This window comes from Podarcis liolepis, assembly GCF_965112155.1.
Source record: "Podarcis liolepis genome assembly, chromosome: 4".
Classification (NCBI taxonomy): Eukaryota; Metazoa; Chordata; class Lepidosauria; order Squamata; family Lacertidae; genus Podarcis; species Podarcis liolepis.
In genome coordinates, this window is record NC_139558.1 from 62,895,215 (window position 1) to 62,913,916 (window position 18,702).

The 18,702-nt window shown below is 40.9% G+C and overlaps 1 protein-coding gene across 1 annotated transcript in view; it reads right to left on the bottom strand.

Moving 5' to 3' along the window:
• GBE1 (1,4-alpha-glucan branching enzyme 1) overlaps nucleotides 1-18,702 on the bottom strand; it is a 162,157-nt gene that overhangs the window by 72,734 nt on the left and 70,721 nt on the right. The window contains 3 exon segments of the mRNA XM_083498636.1: nucleotides 5,086-5,295; nucleotides 13,338-13,428; nucleotides 16,633-16,768. Of these exon segments, the coding sequence (XP_083354762.1) occupies nucleotides 5,086-5,295; nucleotides 13,338-13,428; nucleotides 16,633-16,768 (437 nt within the window).

The following is an 18,702-nucleotide window of genomic DNA, read 5'->3' on the forward strand; positions in this document are numbered from 1 at the left end:
CCCTTTAGTCTGGTGGAACAGTGGCTATGGTATTTTCTTCTGATATCAGGCTGGCACTATGTGTAATGAGTTTTAGGTACAAACTTAAGACTTTCACAAGCCTTCTCATAAAAAACAATTTACTGTTTTTATAACCTTCTTGTCAGATGATCCATTCTGTGCTTTTGTTTCTCTGAAGTATTTTGCTTTCATTTTATTGTCACGTTACTTGGGTTTCAACTAAGATTTTGTGCACCACATAGGTATATTTTTATACAAGTTTGCAATATAGAAATGCATAACACAGTAAGAACTATAAAATAAAAATTCACATTATGGACCTTCTTGGATAAAAGAAAAAGCCAATCTTTGTATGTGCATAGCACTGTAAATTATTAAACAACAAAACTAAACAAGCAGCAGGAAGTCTGCCTGGGATTATTTTCCCTCCAACAATCTCATATGCAGATTTCCCTTCCTATACAGATCATCTGGGATTTAATTAAAAGAAAGAAGCACATTCTTCTAAAACAGTAGCCCAGAGATTTGAGAGTTATGTATACTTCACAACTGTTTTGAAATTTCAGAAGTTGCTTTAACTTATCAGAATTAAAATATAATATAGATGTTGGAAAACTCCTTTTTCCTTATTCTAGATTTCTTATTCTCCATTCTTGTTTAGAAAACTACCACATATCTCAGTGAGGGAATAAATTAAAGTTAGTAAACAGTCCAATTTCCAGCTGCCTCATTTTATCAGCATGTTTTCTGCATGGTTCTGCACAGGATGCGTTTCATACTAAAGCTGCCGCAAAAAGTACCAATACTATACTGAAGGATAGTGCATTTCTAAATACAGTACTAGATCAGGGATGAGAAAATGTTTTCCTTCTAGATATTGCTGGATCACAACTCCCACAATCCCTGGCCATTGGCTATATGGCTGGGCCTTATGGGAGCTGGAACATGTGGAGGGGGATCACAAGATTCCCCATCCTACCTGTTAAAAAACAACAACATGGTTTCAAAAGCTTGTCAGTTTCTATATTAAATTCTCTCTCTCTCTCTCTCTCTCTGTGTGTGTGTGTGTGTGTGTAAAAACAAGTAAGATGCATTTACATCACTCATCTTTAAATCTTAGCCAGGAATGAGCAATGTGGACCAGATTCTGCTCTTGTATGTTTCTTTAGTTCCATGTATGTGCGTGATAGTGTTAATGAGAGAGAAAGGTGTGTGTTTGTGTAGGACCAAAGCCTTGGTTTCCACTTTTCCATTGACATTTCCTGTTTATGAATGGAAATAGGAGAGTAAAAGAAGACAAAACCATTTTCAGGCATTAAGCCTACTCAATTAAAAACAATGAAGAAGGGGGGTGCAGTTGTGCCTGCTGCGCCCCCCCCCCCAAACTGGCTCTCCTTCTGACCTTTGGTGTGTCCAGCTGAGGGCACTTTGAATGCTTTCCACAATGCGTTCCATATCATGAGGAAGATACCAAGTGTGTGCAGCTGTTGTTGCTTTCTTAAGTTATCTGCTCAGGATGGGTTTGAGATCTGTGTCATGGACTCACCAGTTGCTGGATCTAGCATCTGCTTCTGTGTTATCCATTTACAAAATGGGGTAAATAGTTTCTAAGAGGATGTTGGACTAGATGGGGCTTTGGTCTGATTCAGCAAGCCTCTTCTTATGTTCATACCCCAACCTGCCATTTTGTGACTGGTTCAGGCCTCTTAAAATGTTATAACAACTTATGGAAGCCCTACGTCCATTATAATGATTCATAAAATTTTAAGCAGGTGGAGAGAATCAGTGGAGAAGGATTTCTTTTTCCAACAAATGAGAGAGGAACAAAAATTGGAGTTTGTCGGAGAGAAAGCTGGTCTAGACATTCCATGCTGGACCAAAGATAATTATTCTTTTTTTATGAGTGACCATTTAATGTGTTTTGTAGCATACCAATAAAAATATAAGAAAAATTGTAATTATTTTCCATGTCCCTCACAAATATCTCAGAGCACAACTTAATTACCACACAATCTTGGTTGGGGTTTCCACTCCCCCCCCCTTCCCCTAGCTACATTTTAAAGATTTTGCACACAGCTGTGTTTGATTGTAGATAATAAAGGAAACTGGATCCTTCAAGGGAAATTATATGTTATTGAAACATCTTCTAACTAAAGGAGCATCTGTGGCTTAAAAGTCTCCTATTCTGTAATATCAATTTAAATGTAAAAGCAGGAAAAAAGGTTTCATCTAGCAAGGCTGTTTATTAAAAATTAAAACTATGTCTTCTGTAGCATATCTGGTTTGTGAGCCGTATGTACAGGGCTAGGTTTGGGGGGGAAATTGAAGATGACTGAAGATCACCACTGTCCATTCACAATTCCAAAAGCCAAACAAAAATGCACAACCAAAATTTTAATGTCAGCGGTGATGGTGACCAGTGCAGCTGAGGGTTGTAGGAGAGAAATAGCAGCACAGCCCATGGAGGACATTTTGCCTACAGCCCCCTCAAACCAGGTTATGTTCTGAAGCCACATGACACCACCACCTGGTATGAAGCTCAGCAGGCCTGAGTCTGGTCAATGTCCAGATGGGTGACCACATCTTTGCCACCATAGGTTCCACGACACATGAAAGACAGGATATAAATATAATAAAATAATAGCAACATTAATAACTGTATCCATCATGTCCCACTGTACTATGCAAGCTCAATATGTAAAATTGCAGAGTGGTCAACAAGGATAAGTTTAGAAGGCAGGAGAGTTTAATATATACAGTCTATTGTTGTTTTGCACAGGGATTCCATTCCAGACCTCACATGCGTCGGCAGAGTGCGTGTAAGCCTGCCCTACCCCTTTTCCTGATGTCTTTATGACATTTTGGGACTACTTCTGGGTTTGGCACCTGTACTACTTTGAGGTATGTGGTGATAAGGGATGAATTTAAAATAACAACAACAACAACAACAATACTGCACTACCATTAACAAAAAAAAAAAGCTTCTGTTATTTTCACACAGAAAATATGCTCACTGCTCTTACATATCCCCACAACAGAAATATGAAACTTGTCAAATGAATTGGTTTGCTGATGATGTCATTGTTTAACATACAGTAATCTCAAAATAACATAATTTAATTTGACAGTAATTAAATGCCCACTATATCCCCAGAGAAAACCCACCTGTGATCACTCTGAAAGGCCACAGGATGCCATTCCTGCTTCATGAAAACATTAACTAATTGGCTGAAAATTCCCACTAAATTTGAATAATTTGAAATATGACCAGATAAAAAGGTTAATACTACATTTAACACACATGCGCAAACCTGTCCACATCCTCAAACACACACACACACACACACACATATATATATACAGGGAAGTGTGATATAATTTGTCATATTTTATTTCTTTCTACCAATTCTAGGCTGCTTGCAGACAAAAGTCTGTTGGACATTTTACAAAAATAAAATAAAATATATAAATATGATGCAATCCATAAATATACAAATAGCAGAAAAACAGAGAACCAACATAAAACATTATCTAACAATATAAAAGCAGACGAGCATAAAATTAAAAACCAGTAAAAAAAAAAAGCAAACAGAAAGCAATTTCTGCTGAGATCTGAATGCACTGAATAATACATATTTGTCATATTGGTATTAAAAGTCTTAGGATGATGAGGATGAGGATGATTCTCCAACAAGCACTGAAAAAAGCATAACCTAGGTAACCAGGGAAGTTTCTCTGGGAATGCGATTCAACAATTGAGATAACACTATTGAGAAAGCCCTCTTCCTACTACATGCTTCCTGTCTATGGTGGGTGGAGACACCCTCAGAAAGGCCTCTGATGAAGATCTGAAGGACCAGGCAGGACAAGGAGGGAGTCCTTTAGAAAACAATGAAGCCCTAGATTCCTTGGAACCAGGTGAACACCAGCACTTGGAACTGGAAATGAACAGGGAGCCAGTGCAGTGGACAAAACTCTGGAATAATGTGGTCGTATCTGCCATTCCCCATTGATAATCTTGCTATTTTGGACCTATCTCTCTGGAGCATTTTCAAAGCAGTCCCACGTGTAGTACATTGCAGCAATCCAACCAGCAGCTTATTAGAGTGTGGATAACGGCCACAATGATCTCTCTCTCTCTCTCTCTCTCTCTCTCTCTCTCTCTCTCTCTCTCTCTCTCTCGATAGGGTTTTAAGTATATATCAGCCAAAGCTGATAATTGTACTCCAAGGCACCAAGATCACAGTTACAATGATAGATCCAAGAGAAAGCTACATTCATTAGCTTTCATTATCAACACTACACCTGCAGAAACTAACATGGAGCAGGTATCTGTAAAGTGCTTTGCAATCCTGTCCCAGCAGGCTGAGGATTCTTCAAATTCCACTTGAGGGCCAAGTTGCATAAAGCTCCTCAGAAAAAGTTTATTTATATGGCACTGTGCACATGCAGTGGTAGTGCAAAAGTATAACTTCTTATCACTATCATTACCATATAGTTGTTTTCAAACTTCAGCCAGTGAAAATGCAGTGGCCAGACTGGTTTCTGAAACCAGCATTCATTGTCATATTTTTATTTTGTTTTGTTCCATCTGCCACTGGCTTCCAGTTTATTTCAAAGCGTAATTCAAAGTGTTGGTTCTTACCAACATCCTAAATGGTTTGGAGATCTGAAGTACTCTGAAGCTGATGGGGTTTTCTTTACAATCAAGCAGTATATAAATTTTATGAAATAAATAAACAATAGCAAATAATCTCTCCATTTAACGTGTTGCTTTAAGTGCTTTCCATGATGAAGCAAGCTCCAAAATCCTGGGAAATTACTGCTGTCTTCAGCCAACACATTCTATAAACATGATGAGTGAAGAGACTCTAAATTCAACTTGGCATACTGCATTCAAGACGAAGAATAAATAAACAGGAATTTTTTTGGGGGGGGGGATATTCTGAAGAATTATTTCAGGAAAAAGGAAATAATCCTATTTTTTCAAGAGCCATCTTAATGAAGTGAATAGCATACACAACTATTCTTAAATGCCATGTTTTATAATGGGTATCTCACGCAAGGTATTTACCGTATACTTACTTTGCGTAGTCAAAAAGTCGGCTATCCCACAATGCATGTGTTCCTCTAGGACCAGAGTGGAAAAATGCATCATCTGTGCCATCAAATTTGTTCAGGCCATCCTCAGAATTCTTTGATGCGTGGCTGTGTACAACATCCAGTAAGACAGTAATTCCCATTGAGTGGGCCACATCAATTAGTTCCTTCAAGTCATCTGGAGGTCCATAACGGCTAAAATGTTGAACATTGAACGTTATTGGTTTACTATGCCCTAGAGTCATATATACTTGCTTAGTGGTGGCACATATGCTTTGTGTGTATGAGGTTTTTTAACATTTCTTGTTCAAATGGTCCTAGGTAGCAAGGGCGAGATAAGCTCTTTCAAAGATGGTACCAATCAAAGGAGGCAATCCCAGTGCTTGGAAGACCAACAGCTTGACTCAGTAGAAGGAGGTAGCTTTTTTACTCCCTGCACATGTTGGCACACTGCAAACGCTCGAGACTTAGAACAGAAAAAAGAGGGCAAATCACTTTCCCTTGTTCAGGCTTAAAGAAATGAAAGCCAATTTGTCTTGACATGGGTACTGTGAGCATGTATAAGATAACGACTGTAAAGCACTTCAACACAGTGAAGTACCTTATAAATGGAAAGACTGAAGTTTTAATTCGCATCACTTCTCAGGCATTTCAGGAGGAAATTATGGGAGGAATTCAACTTTGTAGTCTTCTGATCTAGAGGACTGGTTTATTCTGCCCACGTGATATATTCTGTCCAGCTCTAGGCACCACAATTTAAGGAGGAGATTGACAAGCTGTAATGTGTGCAGAGGAGGGCAACCAAAAAGATCGAAGGTCTAGAAAGCAAGCCTTAAGAGGAACAGTTGAGGTAGTTGGGTATGTTTCTCCTAGAAAAGACAAGACTGAGAGGAGATATGATGGCCATCTTCAAATATCTATCCGGCTGTCATGCGAAGGATGGAGCAAGCTTGTTTTCTCCTGTAGACATGCAGCTGGGAAGGGAGCAGGGGAAGAAGACATTGAATCTCCATTCCCCCATCCCAACTGAAAACAGAGGAAGGATCAACTCTGTAGAATGCTCCTTCACATGGGGCTTCTTTGCAGGGAAGCCGCTTGTGAAGGAGCATCCAGCACCCTAAATGATGCCTGCACACAACAGTTGTTGCACCGAGGCATTGATTCTGCAGCATGTTGCTTCAAGGACAGGACAGCAGGCAGGAAGGAAATTCAGGGAGAACCAAGCTCGTACCATCTCCTGGGAAAATATAGCTCTAGGCCACCCACAGCAATCCATAGCTGCCCAAACTCAACTGTGACAATGTCCAAATCACTCTGAAAGGCCCAATATTTGGCTTGGGGCTTGGCTGTATCTGGTACAGAATCCTAGTGTCTATACACACCTCTTTCCTCTTCTCGGACAAGCAAAAGGCATTGTTTGTTTGTTTGTTTGTTTGATTGATTGATTAATTTCTTACCCACCTGGAAGGTCTCAAGGCAGGTTACAAGAATTCAAAATTCTATATTTAAAACAGTTTAAAACAAATTACAATCATGGCAATATGGTGTCTTTGGAAAATGTCTATCTCAGGTGCCAATGGCCAAGGCGTTATCAGTGTTAACAGAGTTAAAGGACAGATTATAGCCAGAAAAAATCCACTCAGCATACCAAGCTGAGAGAGTTAAAATGTATTTTTATGTTCTCTAACCTACATAATTTATGTCATATATGTGTAGTACTTATTTGGTCTGAAATTGTATCAAAATTTAAAACCAAATAAAAACTACACATATACAGCAACAACCATATATTTATTATTTGTGTTATATGATGATGGGTGAGTAATAAAGATAATAAATTATTATGATGATACATCATCATGGGAGCTGCTTTTCCATGGTTTAAAAGCCTTTTAATCAGTTGGACCTTACTGAAAAAAAATGATTCAAAGGAAACTTTCAAGCAATAAAGTAGCCAGATCTATAAAGCCGATTGCTGTATCAAGCAGATTCCAAATATGTGTAATGAGATTATACCAACTCAGGATGTAGGTATTTCACAGCTGAGTGCAGTCACTGAACAACTGAATGCAAAACAATTTCCTACATTTGTGAAGCTAGAATAAAAAAGGCGAAATGCACTTCCAAACACACACACACACACACACACACACACACACACACATATACATATATATATATATATATATATATATATATATATATATATATATATATATATATATATGCAGGTTTTGGTGTCCTCGGGTGTCTTCCCGTGTAAAAGTTGGGGTGTCTAGGCGACGTTTCGACGAGGTCTCACTTGTCATCTTCAGGCTGGTGCTTTCGGCTTCTTGTTACTGGAACAGAGCTCTGTTCCAGTAACAAGAAGCCGAAAGCACCAGCCTGAAGATGACGAGTGAGACCTCGTCGAAACGTCGCCTAGACACCCCAACTTTTACACGGGAAGACACCCGAGGACACCAAAACCTGCATTCCTGTACCCGTGAAAATCTACGAAAACATATATATACAAATGCAAACAACTAGCCGTCTGGAGAGCTGAAACTGAGACCTCACATAAGACAGACACACACACCAACAAACTCCACAAACTAGAGAGACGCCAGAAGCCCAGCCACCCTCCACAACAACCCATGAAACAAACAGTACATAACATATCAGACAGGATCCTCACCTCAACTGAAACCAAAGTACTCTCCAAAGGTTTCAACTTTGCAGTTACCCCGAGACGCATCCCCACGGAAAACATCATATGCGGAGTCGAAGCTAGCCTAACCAAAATCAACCCAGATGAAGCCAATAAAATCAGACTTGAAGTCACCAACATCCTCTGCTCCAGCAAACCACCCAGAAGCAATTTACACAAAGAAGAACAGAAAGCACTCACCAACCTGAGGAAAGACAACAACATAATCATTCTCCCAGCAGACAAAGGTAATGCCACTGTTGTGATGAACACATCGGACTACCAAGCAAAACTATCAAATCTACTCCAAGACCCTACCTACCAACCTATAAAAACAGATCCCACCACCTATCTGGAAAAAACCACCAAATCCAAAATAAAAGCATCTCCTATCAGTGAAGAAATCCAGCTAAGAATCATCCCCAGAGAAAAATCATCCAGATGCCCCAAACTCTACGGCCTCCCCAAGATACACAAAGAAGGAACACCACTCAGACCAATAGTCAGCTCCATAGGCTCACCTCTACAAAACCTCGCTAAATTTCTCGCTAAGCAACTTCAGCCCTATGCAGAATCCATCTCTTCACACGTTACAAACTCCTTCCAGTTCATAGAAACAATAAAGAAGCAAAACCTACATCCCGATGACCTACTTGTGAGCTTCGATGTTGTATCTCTCTTCACACAAGTGCCCATTAATGAAGCCTTGACAGCCATTCAAAACAAATACAATCCCCCCGAATACATCCTGGACCTGACCAACCACTGCCTAACCAACACGTACTTCATCCACAATGGACAAAGATACAAACAGATAGAAGGAGCACCTATGGGATCACCCCTCTCACCGGTCATCGCAAATCTGTACATGGAACACTTTGAAACCAATGCTTTAGACAAGTCAGAACACAAACCCAAACTTTGGCTCAGATATGTTGACGACACCTTTGTAATTTGGCCACACGGGAAAGAAAAACTAGATAGCTTCCTCACACATCTCAACAGCCTACACCCCAAAATACAATTCACTATGGAAATAGAAGCCAACAACCAGCTTCCCTTCCTGGACGTCCTAATCTACAAAAAACCTGATGGCTCCCTAGGACACACTATCTACCGGAAAAAAACACACACCAACCGCTACTTACATGCTCAATCACACCACCACCCTGCACAAATAAACTCCGTAGCCAAGACCCTCATCTCCAGAACCAAACGCCTGGCTGACAAAGACCACTTGACAACTGAGTTACAGAATCTCTCAAATGTGTTAATCGCCAATGGATACCAGCAAAACAGGGTTAAGAAGCTAATCCAAAAAGAAACACCCCCCAAAAACCAAGACACGGAAGAAAACAATGGCATGGCCCTCCTTCCTTATATCAAGGGCACTACAGATAAAATTAGCAAAATCCTCCATAAACACAATATCAAAACAGCCTTTTGCACCAACCAAAAAATAGCCAATATCCTCAGAAACCCCAAAGATAAAATCCAGTTGGAAAACCAAGGGGTCTATGAAATACCCTGCAAAGTCTGCCCAGCCACGTACATTGGACAAACAAACAGACGAATAAATGCACGTATCGCAGAACACAAGAATGCCGTCAAAAAAGAAGAAAAATCTTCCTCTCTTTTCCAACACATGAAAGAAACAGGACACGAAATTAATTTTGCAGATTCCAAATTGCTCTTTAACATGGAACATCACCACAAGAGAATAATCATGGAAGCCATCGAGATAGAGAAACACCCTCACAACATGAACAAGCGTGACGACACGTCCCGCCTGCCAGACATCTGGAAATTAGCCCTCCCCACAAAAACCGACACCAGATCCAGAGGCACACAGAACGCCACCACCAATCAACCACACCAGACCCAAACCCAGACCCTCTCCACAGATAAATTACAGACACCATCCAGTAACCAAACCATAGTGGCACCTCCGGATGCTGCACCCCCCTGCAATCCCTACACAGATCTGGCTGGCACAGGGCACAAAACCACAGCTCGCCCCTATACACGAAGCCAAGCCAAAGCACAACTAAGTACAGTACAGCCATCTTCCCAGAAAAACTCTTCACAAATTCAAGAGGTCAAGACACGAAGGCTTTAGCAACTAATCCACACCTAATGACCCACCTAAGTGGTACTCAGAATATCACTCAAGAAATCACTCAAGATATCCCTCAAGTAATTAAGGAACAAAAGAAGAAAAGAACACTAGCCTGGGAACTTCCCCTCTGCCCAGAACTTTTGAGGCAATACACCACACCCCTCTACAGTATTTATAGGAACTCAAACACTGAGATCCCGCTCTGTTCCAGTAACAAGAAGCCGAAAGCACCAGCCTGAAGATGACGAGTGAGACCTCGTCGAAACGTCGCCTAGACACCCCAACTTTTACACGGGAAGACACCCGAGGACACCAAAACCTGCATTCCTGTACCCGTGAAAATCTACGAAAACAAATATCTCACCTCTACGGGGAGGAAACCTTCCAGCTGACAAGAACCTACGAGAAACTAGAAATCCGAAGAGCCACCATCTTATGTGATCTCTTGTTCCTACGCAACTGCCGAGACAACAACTTAATTCCCACATGCTTCCAACTTAAATTCCACTCTAAAACCCCAGCTACCGAAAGGATCCTGAAACGAACTGAACTATCCCTAATCAGAAACGAACTACATAAGAAAAGATACCTACTAAACCAAACCAACAAAGATCTGCTCACTCTTCACCTCAAACTCTGTAACAAAATCCACCCTGCACTCTGGGACAAATGCAAACAACTAGCCGTCTGGAGAGCTGAAACTGAGACCTCACATAAGACAGACACACACACCAACAAACTCCACAAACTAGAGAGACGCCAGAAGCCCAGCCACCCTCCACAACAACCCATGAAACAAACAGTACATAACATATCAGACAGGATCCTCACCTCAACTGAAACCAAAGTACTCTCCAAAGGTTTCAACTTTGCAGTTACCCCGAGACGCATCCCCACGGAAAACATCATATGCGGAGTCGAAGCTAGCCTAACCAAAATCAACCCAGATGAAGCCAATAAAATCAGACTTGAAGTCACCAACATCCTCTGCTCCAGCAAACCACCCAGAAGCAATTTACACAAAGAAGAACAGAAAGCACTCACCAACCTGAGGAAAGACAACAACATAATCATTCTCCCAGCAGACAAAGGTAATGCCACTGTTGTGATGAACACATCGGACTACCAAGCAAAACTATCAAATCTACTCCAAGACCCTACCTACCAACCTATAAAAACAGATCCCACCACCTATCTGGAAAAAACCACCAAATCCAAAATAAAAGCATCTCCTATCAGTGAAGAAATCCAGCTAAGAATCATCCCCAGAGAAAAATCATCCAGATGCCCCAAACTCTACGGCCTCCCCAAGATACACAAAGAAGGAACACCACTCAGACCAATAGTCAGCTCCATAGGCTCACCTCTACAAAACCTCGCTAAATTTCTCGCTAAGCAACTTCAGCCCTATGCAGAATCCATCTCTTCACACGTTACAAACTCCTTCCAGTTCATAGAAACAATAAAGAAGCAAAACCTACATCCCGATGACCTACTTGTGAGCTTCGATGTTGTATCTCTCTTCACACAAGTGCCCATTAATGAAGCCTTGACAGCCATTCAAAACAAATACAATCCCCCCGAATACATCCTGGACCTGACCAACCACTGCCTAACCAACACGTACTTCATCCACAATGGACAAAGATACAAACAGATAGAAGGAGCACCTATGGGATCACCCCTCTCACCGGTCATCGCAAATCTGTACATGGAACACTTTGAAACCAATGCTTTAGACAAGTCAGAACACAAACCCAAACTTTGGCTCAGATATGTTGACGACACCTTTGTAATTTGGCCACACGGGAAAGAAAAACTAGATAGCTTCCTCACACATCTCAACAGCCTACACCCCAAAATACAATTCACTATGGAAATAGAAGCCAACAACCAGCTTCCCTTCCTGGACGTCCTAATCTACAAAAAACCTGATGGCTCCCTAGGACACACTATCTACCGGAAAAAAACACACACCAACCGCTACTTACATGCTCAATCACACCACCACCCTGCACAAATAAACTCCGTAGCCAAGACCCTCATCTCCAGAACCAAACGCCTGGCTGACAAAGACCACTTGACAACTGAGTTACAGAATCTCTCAAATGTGTTAATCGCCAATGGATACCAGCAAAACAGGGTTAAGAAGCTAATCCAAAAAGAAACACCCCCCAAAAACCAAGACACGGAAGAAAACAATGGCATGGCCCTCCTTCCTTATATCAAGGGCACTACAGATAAAATTAGCAAAATCCTCCATAAACACAATATCAAAACAGCCTTTTGCACCAACCAAAAAATAGCCAATATCCTCAGAAACCCCAAAGATAAAATCCAGTTGGAAAACCAAGGGGTCTATGAAATACCCTGCAAAGTCTGCCCAGCCACGTACATTGGACAAACAAACAGACGAATAAATGCACGTATCGCAGAACACAAGAATGCCGTCAAAAAAGAAGAAAAATCTTCCTCTCTTTTCCAACACATGAAAGAAACAGGACACGAAATTAATTTTGCAGATTCCAAATTGCTCTTTAACATGGAACATCACCACAAGAGAATAATCATGGAAGCCATCGAGATAGAGAAACACCCTCACAACATGAACAAGCGTGACGACACGTCCCGCCTGCCAGACATCTGGAAATTAGCCCTCCCCACAAAAACCGACACCAGATCCAGAGGCACACAGAACGCCACCACCAATCAACCACACCAGACCCAAACCCAGACCCTCTCCACAGATAAATTACAGACACCATCCAGTAACCAAACCATAGTGGCACCTCCGGATGCTGCACCCCCCTGCAATCCCTACACAGATCTGGCTGGCACAGGGCACAAAACCACAGCTCGCCCCTATACACGAAGCCAAGCCAAAGCACAACTAAGTACAGTACAGCCATCTTCCCAGAAAAACTCTTCACAAATTCAAGAGGTCAAGACACGAAGGCTTTAGCAACTAATCCACACCTAATGACCCACCTAAGTGGTACTCAGAATATCACTCAAGAAATCACTCAAGATATCCCTCAAGTAATTAAGGAACAAAAGAAGAAAAGAACACTAGCCTGGGAACTTCCCCTCTGCCCAGAACTTTTGAGGCAATACACCACACCCCTCTACAGTATTTATAGGAACTCAAACACTGAGATCCCGCTCTGTTCCAGTAACAAGAAGCCGAAAGCACCAGCCTGAAGATGACGAGTGAGACCTCGTCGAAACGTCGCCTAGACACCCCAACTTTTACACGGGAAGACACCCGAGGACACCAAAACCTGCATATATATATATAGCCTCCAGAAGATTTGACTCAATTTTGCCTCACTGACTGGTAGGCCTATCTGAAAACTTGCCTTTTGAAAACACCCAAAAATGTTGGAAAACAAAAATAAACTCATGAGACATAAAAACACTTTAGCATACCTGGACGCTGCAAAAAAGCTTGTAATCTGATAACCAAAACTAGCGTAGTAAGCATGTTCCATCACAGCCATCAACTGAATGCAATTATATCCTGTTTTTCCAAAAAGAAGAAAAAGAAGAAGGAAGAAACAAAATTTCAATCATGGTTGTTGTCATTTGTACAAAATGTTTGGCCTACAAGATATTCATTTTAGCTAAAAGACACATTGCATTGAGCCAGAAAAAGATAATTTAGACAATATGTTATGAGCAAACCTACCAAAATAAAGCCTACGGGAGACATGACTTCCCAGCCATACTGGGAAGGTTGATTTCTCAAGCACTGAAAGATTAGCCTTTTAAGTACATAATATGCAAATATAATCATAATTTGACTTTAGAATATTAACTATGCCAATCTGCATGTCCTGAACTTCAACTGCACTTTTGATATTTACACTGTTGATCATAAAAAGAAAAAGAGTAACTGACTATGCACATACAAAACCTTGCGCTTTCCTTAATGTTTCAAACATGCACCATTTCTATCTAATCGTTAACATATTTTTCTCCAAATTCATTTCCCTCAAGGAATCTCTCTAAAAGAACAAACATTAAAGCAATGGAATTTTGCTTTGAAGCTTACTGAAGGAGCTGAGGACCAAAGGAAAAGAAAAACCTTTCTTTTTGTCCCTTATCCAACCCAAAATGTTTTTCTGTGATATTAAGTGAAGGAAATCTGAAGGGAAAAGTACAGTTTAATGATGAAACCGCCAGCACTTAAAACAAATCTTTTACTAAGCTAACTTTTATGTCAGCAAATAAATGCCCCTTCAGCCACCAAGCAAGGATTATAGGCAAAGGATAACCTTCAGATCTGTTTGAAACTCTGTGGAAGCCAGAGTTTCTCTTGTTTCTTAGTTTTCACTAAAATCTTTGACATGTCACTTAACCTGCTCCTCAAAATTTTCATAACGTTTACTTAATTACTTATTTTTTCTTTTGCCCTCAAATCAGATGTGAGAGATGGGTAGTGTCAGCTTAGTTAACTTAGGTTGCAACCCTCAACACCTGAGCTACAGAGAAAGTCACACTGAAGAAAGTGGAGCTTTCTTCAAGAGAAAAAACAGCTAACAAGCCTTCTAAATCAAACTAAAGTTCATCCAGACCAGCAAACCCCAGACACCAGATGTTTATGAAAAGCCTAAAAGCAGGGCATGAGGACAACAGCTCTCATAAATTTATCCCTTTGAAAGCTGGTTGAGATGGTGACCATTATTACATCTTGTGGGAACAAATTTCTAGTTTGACCACATACTTTGTGAAGAAACACTTCCTTCATTGTCTGTCCTGAATCTCACACAGTTCAGCTTCATTGGATGACTCCAGGTTCTGGTACTATGAGTGAGATCTAAAAGCTTATTTACTTTCTCCATGCCGTGAATAAATTTATAGACTATTTATGCACAACTTCTGCATACTGGATTGATGTCATATGGCACACACCGTAAGTGTGGTTCAACTAAGTTGTTGCATGTGTGGGACAAGGCCCACTCTTTACCCATGGTACATACCCCATTTTGCTCTACATTGACTAGAAAAGGGGTCTTCTACCCCATGACTTCAAGACCCCTTTCCTAGTCAATCTCTGATTGCTCAGGTCCTACTAGTATAAATGCAAAGTTTGGATTTTTGTCTAAATGTGCATCACTTGACACATAATTATGCTGAGCCATGCAGATATTGGTAGGAATCATAAGACCACAATGTGACACCAACTTTGCACCAGTTGCACTGATTTTTGGTCGATTTCTGGGTCAAATTCAAAGTGCTAGTGTGAACCTTTAAAGCCCTTAATGTTTAGGTGTGACGTTACCTAAACAAGCATCTGGATAGAGAGGTACATTCTGTCTTGCTGAGGTTGCACTGAACTGTGCACTATCTGTGGCTAGCAGAGTGTTTCCCAGCAGAGGTTGATATGCCAAATATGACCCTAACTAGAGATACTGAACTTTGTCTAGGTCACCTTCAGGATAGTCTAATGCAATCTGTTCTATGTGGGTCTCCCTTTGAAGATGGTCCCAAACTCTAATTAGGGCAGAATGCTGCTTCTCAGTTGCTGGTGGGAACAAGATCAGGACATGTAATGCCAATTTGTACCAGTGGTACCAGATGCTGGTTTTGAACCTTAAAGCCTTAGCAGTCTGGAACCACAATTCCCGAAGAACCACATACACCAATATGAGTCTGGCTGCATATTTAGGTCTGCAGCAGAAGCTCTGCATATTTGGCTGGCTATATGGGAGATTCAGCTGGTGAGTACAAGAAACAAGGCCTTTAAAATCTCTCTTCTTTGGAACACTTTATCCTAAAGGTTATTCTCTCAGAATTGGCCGTTTGAGTAGCAACTATTTTGTTGGTAATTTATACTGATGTCTGTAAACTCTTTTAGCTGGCCTAGGTATTGTTAACATTGCTGCTATGCATTGTTTTATGATGTTCTGAATTGCCCTGGGTGGGCTATGCTCAGAAGGACTGTATACTAATTATTTTGGCATACATATTTTGACATTTCAATCAACAGTGAAAAATCAATTTTCAATATCATTTCCCCTTTATTTTTGCTGGGGCACAGATGTGTTTCTATTTCCTAATATTGAGTATTCACTTGTAAAATTGGGTTTATATTAGTATTTTAAAATGCTTTAAAACTGCCTCTAAAAGAATTATTTTAAAACTTTCTTCACTTCAGTAGTTCTGAATACAGAGTTACGCAAACCTTTTCTGTTCTGTATTACTTAGTTTATTCATGACTATTTTCATTTTATTGTTTTCTTGGCAACTAACCCATGCATCCAGCTATAAAAGAGTTTTAGAAAATAGTTTTAGAAATGCATGTTTAAAATGTCATTTTTTTAATCTAGCTTTTAAGAAAATGCTTGCTCCTTTACAGATGTACTAAAGAAAAATTAGCTACTTTGCGTGCAACAATGCAGTGACGCAGAGATGCAGGATGATACATGCAATTAGATTAATAATTTGAAATACGAGTTTTATTTCTGGTTGTTGTACTCCACAAATAAATGATCTAAACACTATAAAAAGCACTCATCCACATGAGGATTTCAGTCCCTTTTAAAAAAATATAAAACCTTTAGTTCAGTACAAAAGAATGTTCAGCACACTAAAATACATTGCTATGATGCATTAAATATCAATACGGAGACAATCCACAGACTCTCGAAATGAGCTTTTCTAATAAAAGCACAGGGCTCATTAAAAATTTATCTCAGAAGAAGCCTCAGATATTACTTACCAAGATCCTTGACTTTCGGAAGTACATTGTGTGTGAAGTTTTTATATGAAGCTATTTTCCCTTCAGGGGAAGCAATTCCCACATGAGATTCATAGATCCTTAAGCTTTTAGGCTTCTTAGGAACAGGATGTCTCCGCTGCACAATGGAAAAATGATTTGGGAATAAAAATGTGAGAAGCTGTCAGTTATATTAGACAAGAACTGGTAATCTGAACCAGCACATTCACTTTAAGATAAATGCAGCTGTTATATAACAAATCACATAAATTCGTAGGGTGGGGGGCAAGGCAACTTCAGTCTCAAGACTGGTATCATCCGTACAATTTCCCTTCACAAAACTTTCTCTTTGGTCATGATGTTGACCTTTAAAGCCCTAAACGGCTTCGGCCCTGTATACCTGAAGGAGCGTCTCCACCCCCATCGTTCTGCCCGGACACTGAGGTCCAGCGCCGAGGGCCTTCTGGCGGTTCCCTCATTGCGAGAAGCGAAGCTACAGGGAACCAGGCAGAGGGCCTTTTCGGTGGTGGCGCCCGCCCTGTGGAATGCCCTCCCATCGGATGTCAAGGTGATGGACAACTACCTGACATTCAGAAGACATCTTAAGGCGGCCCTATTCAGGGAAGCTTTTAATGTATGATATTTTAGTGTTTTTTGGTTTCTGTGGAAGCCGCCCAGAGTGGCTGGGGAAACCCAGCCAGATGGGCGGGGTACAAATAAATTATTATTATTATTATTATTATTATTATTATTATTATTATTATTATGATAGTCCCTTGCCACCAACCGAATACCAAAATGGCCAGGATTAAGTGAGCTGCTTGGGTTCAGCCTTGAAAAAGCCTTTCCCAGAAGAAAAAAAAAGATCACCAGTTGGAAGGAATGTTTCGTTTCGATTCACCTCTTGTGAATTAAACCACCAGGTTTGTTTGTTCTTCCCAAACCTCTCCTGACAGAAAACCTTTTCCTTGTTGATTTGAGTGCCAAGTACCCTCTCTGTGTTGCACAGCATTATGTGGTGTGATTTAAAGTAGAACCTCAGTTGACACAGGGCATGTTTTAAACTTATTTTTTTACTATTGTTGGCAGGCACATTATCTGCTCAAAGTGTTGTACTACCTCCCTGACTGCTATCCCCACCCCCACAAAAAAAAAAATTCTCATCTGTGCTTCCTATCATTAAATCCAAAGGTTATTTTACTGAGCTTATTAGAAGGAATACTGCAGAAGGAACATCATGAATTAATAACCAATCTTTTGACTGCTGCAAAAATTGTAATTGCAAGGGACTTGCATAACTCTGTAAGGCCTGCCATACCAGAGTGAGTTACAATATTGTGGAGTGTTGCCAAGATTTTCAAAAATCACAAAGTTTGTAGGACTACAACTTTTTATGCAGCTAACAACTTTTTATGTACTTTTGGAAGAGTAAACACAAATAGGTTTGGATATTTATTTTTCAATTCTGTATGTAAATTTCTACTTTGCAAATGTGAGGGTTTGATTAGCTGCTTGTGCGTGAAAACGTGCTCCCTCAGAGTTTGTGCGACCCCACAAACCTCCGTGTGTGACGGAGCTCCTCAGACATGTCTGCTCTAGTCACTAGTAGAGTCCGACAGTGGCTGTCTGCGGAAGCGTTTCCAGCAAAGAAGTTCCTTAACGGAAACGCGTCTCCTGGACTCACGGCGTGACAGTTTCCTGCGAGGTGTGGGTCTGCCTATGGGAGACTCCGATACCTCCCCACTGTTCTCGCTGGAAGCCTCCCTGAGCCCTCCCTCCTGCTCGCATTCCCTCAGAGACCCACTCCTCCCCCTGCTGGTCCCTGCTTCAGCAGTTGAGTCTCTTTCATCCTGCCTGAGTCCCTCCACCACCTGATGCTCTGATGGCAGTTCCCTGACATCCACCTCCCCTCCAGGGCCCCCCTCACCCCCTCCCAATTCCTCCCCCCTGGGAGGTGAAGGGCTAAAACCCCGAAACGAATCTTCCTCATCTTCTGACGTCTCGAACAATTCTCTCCATCGATCGTCGTCCTGGCCAGCTGAATCCTCTTCCTCTTCAGAATCTGGGAACCCC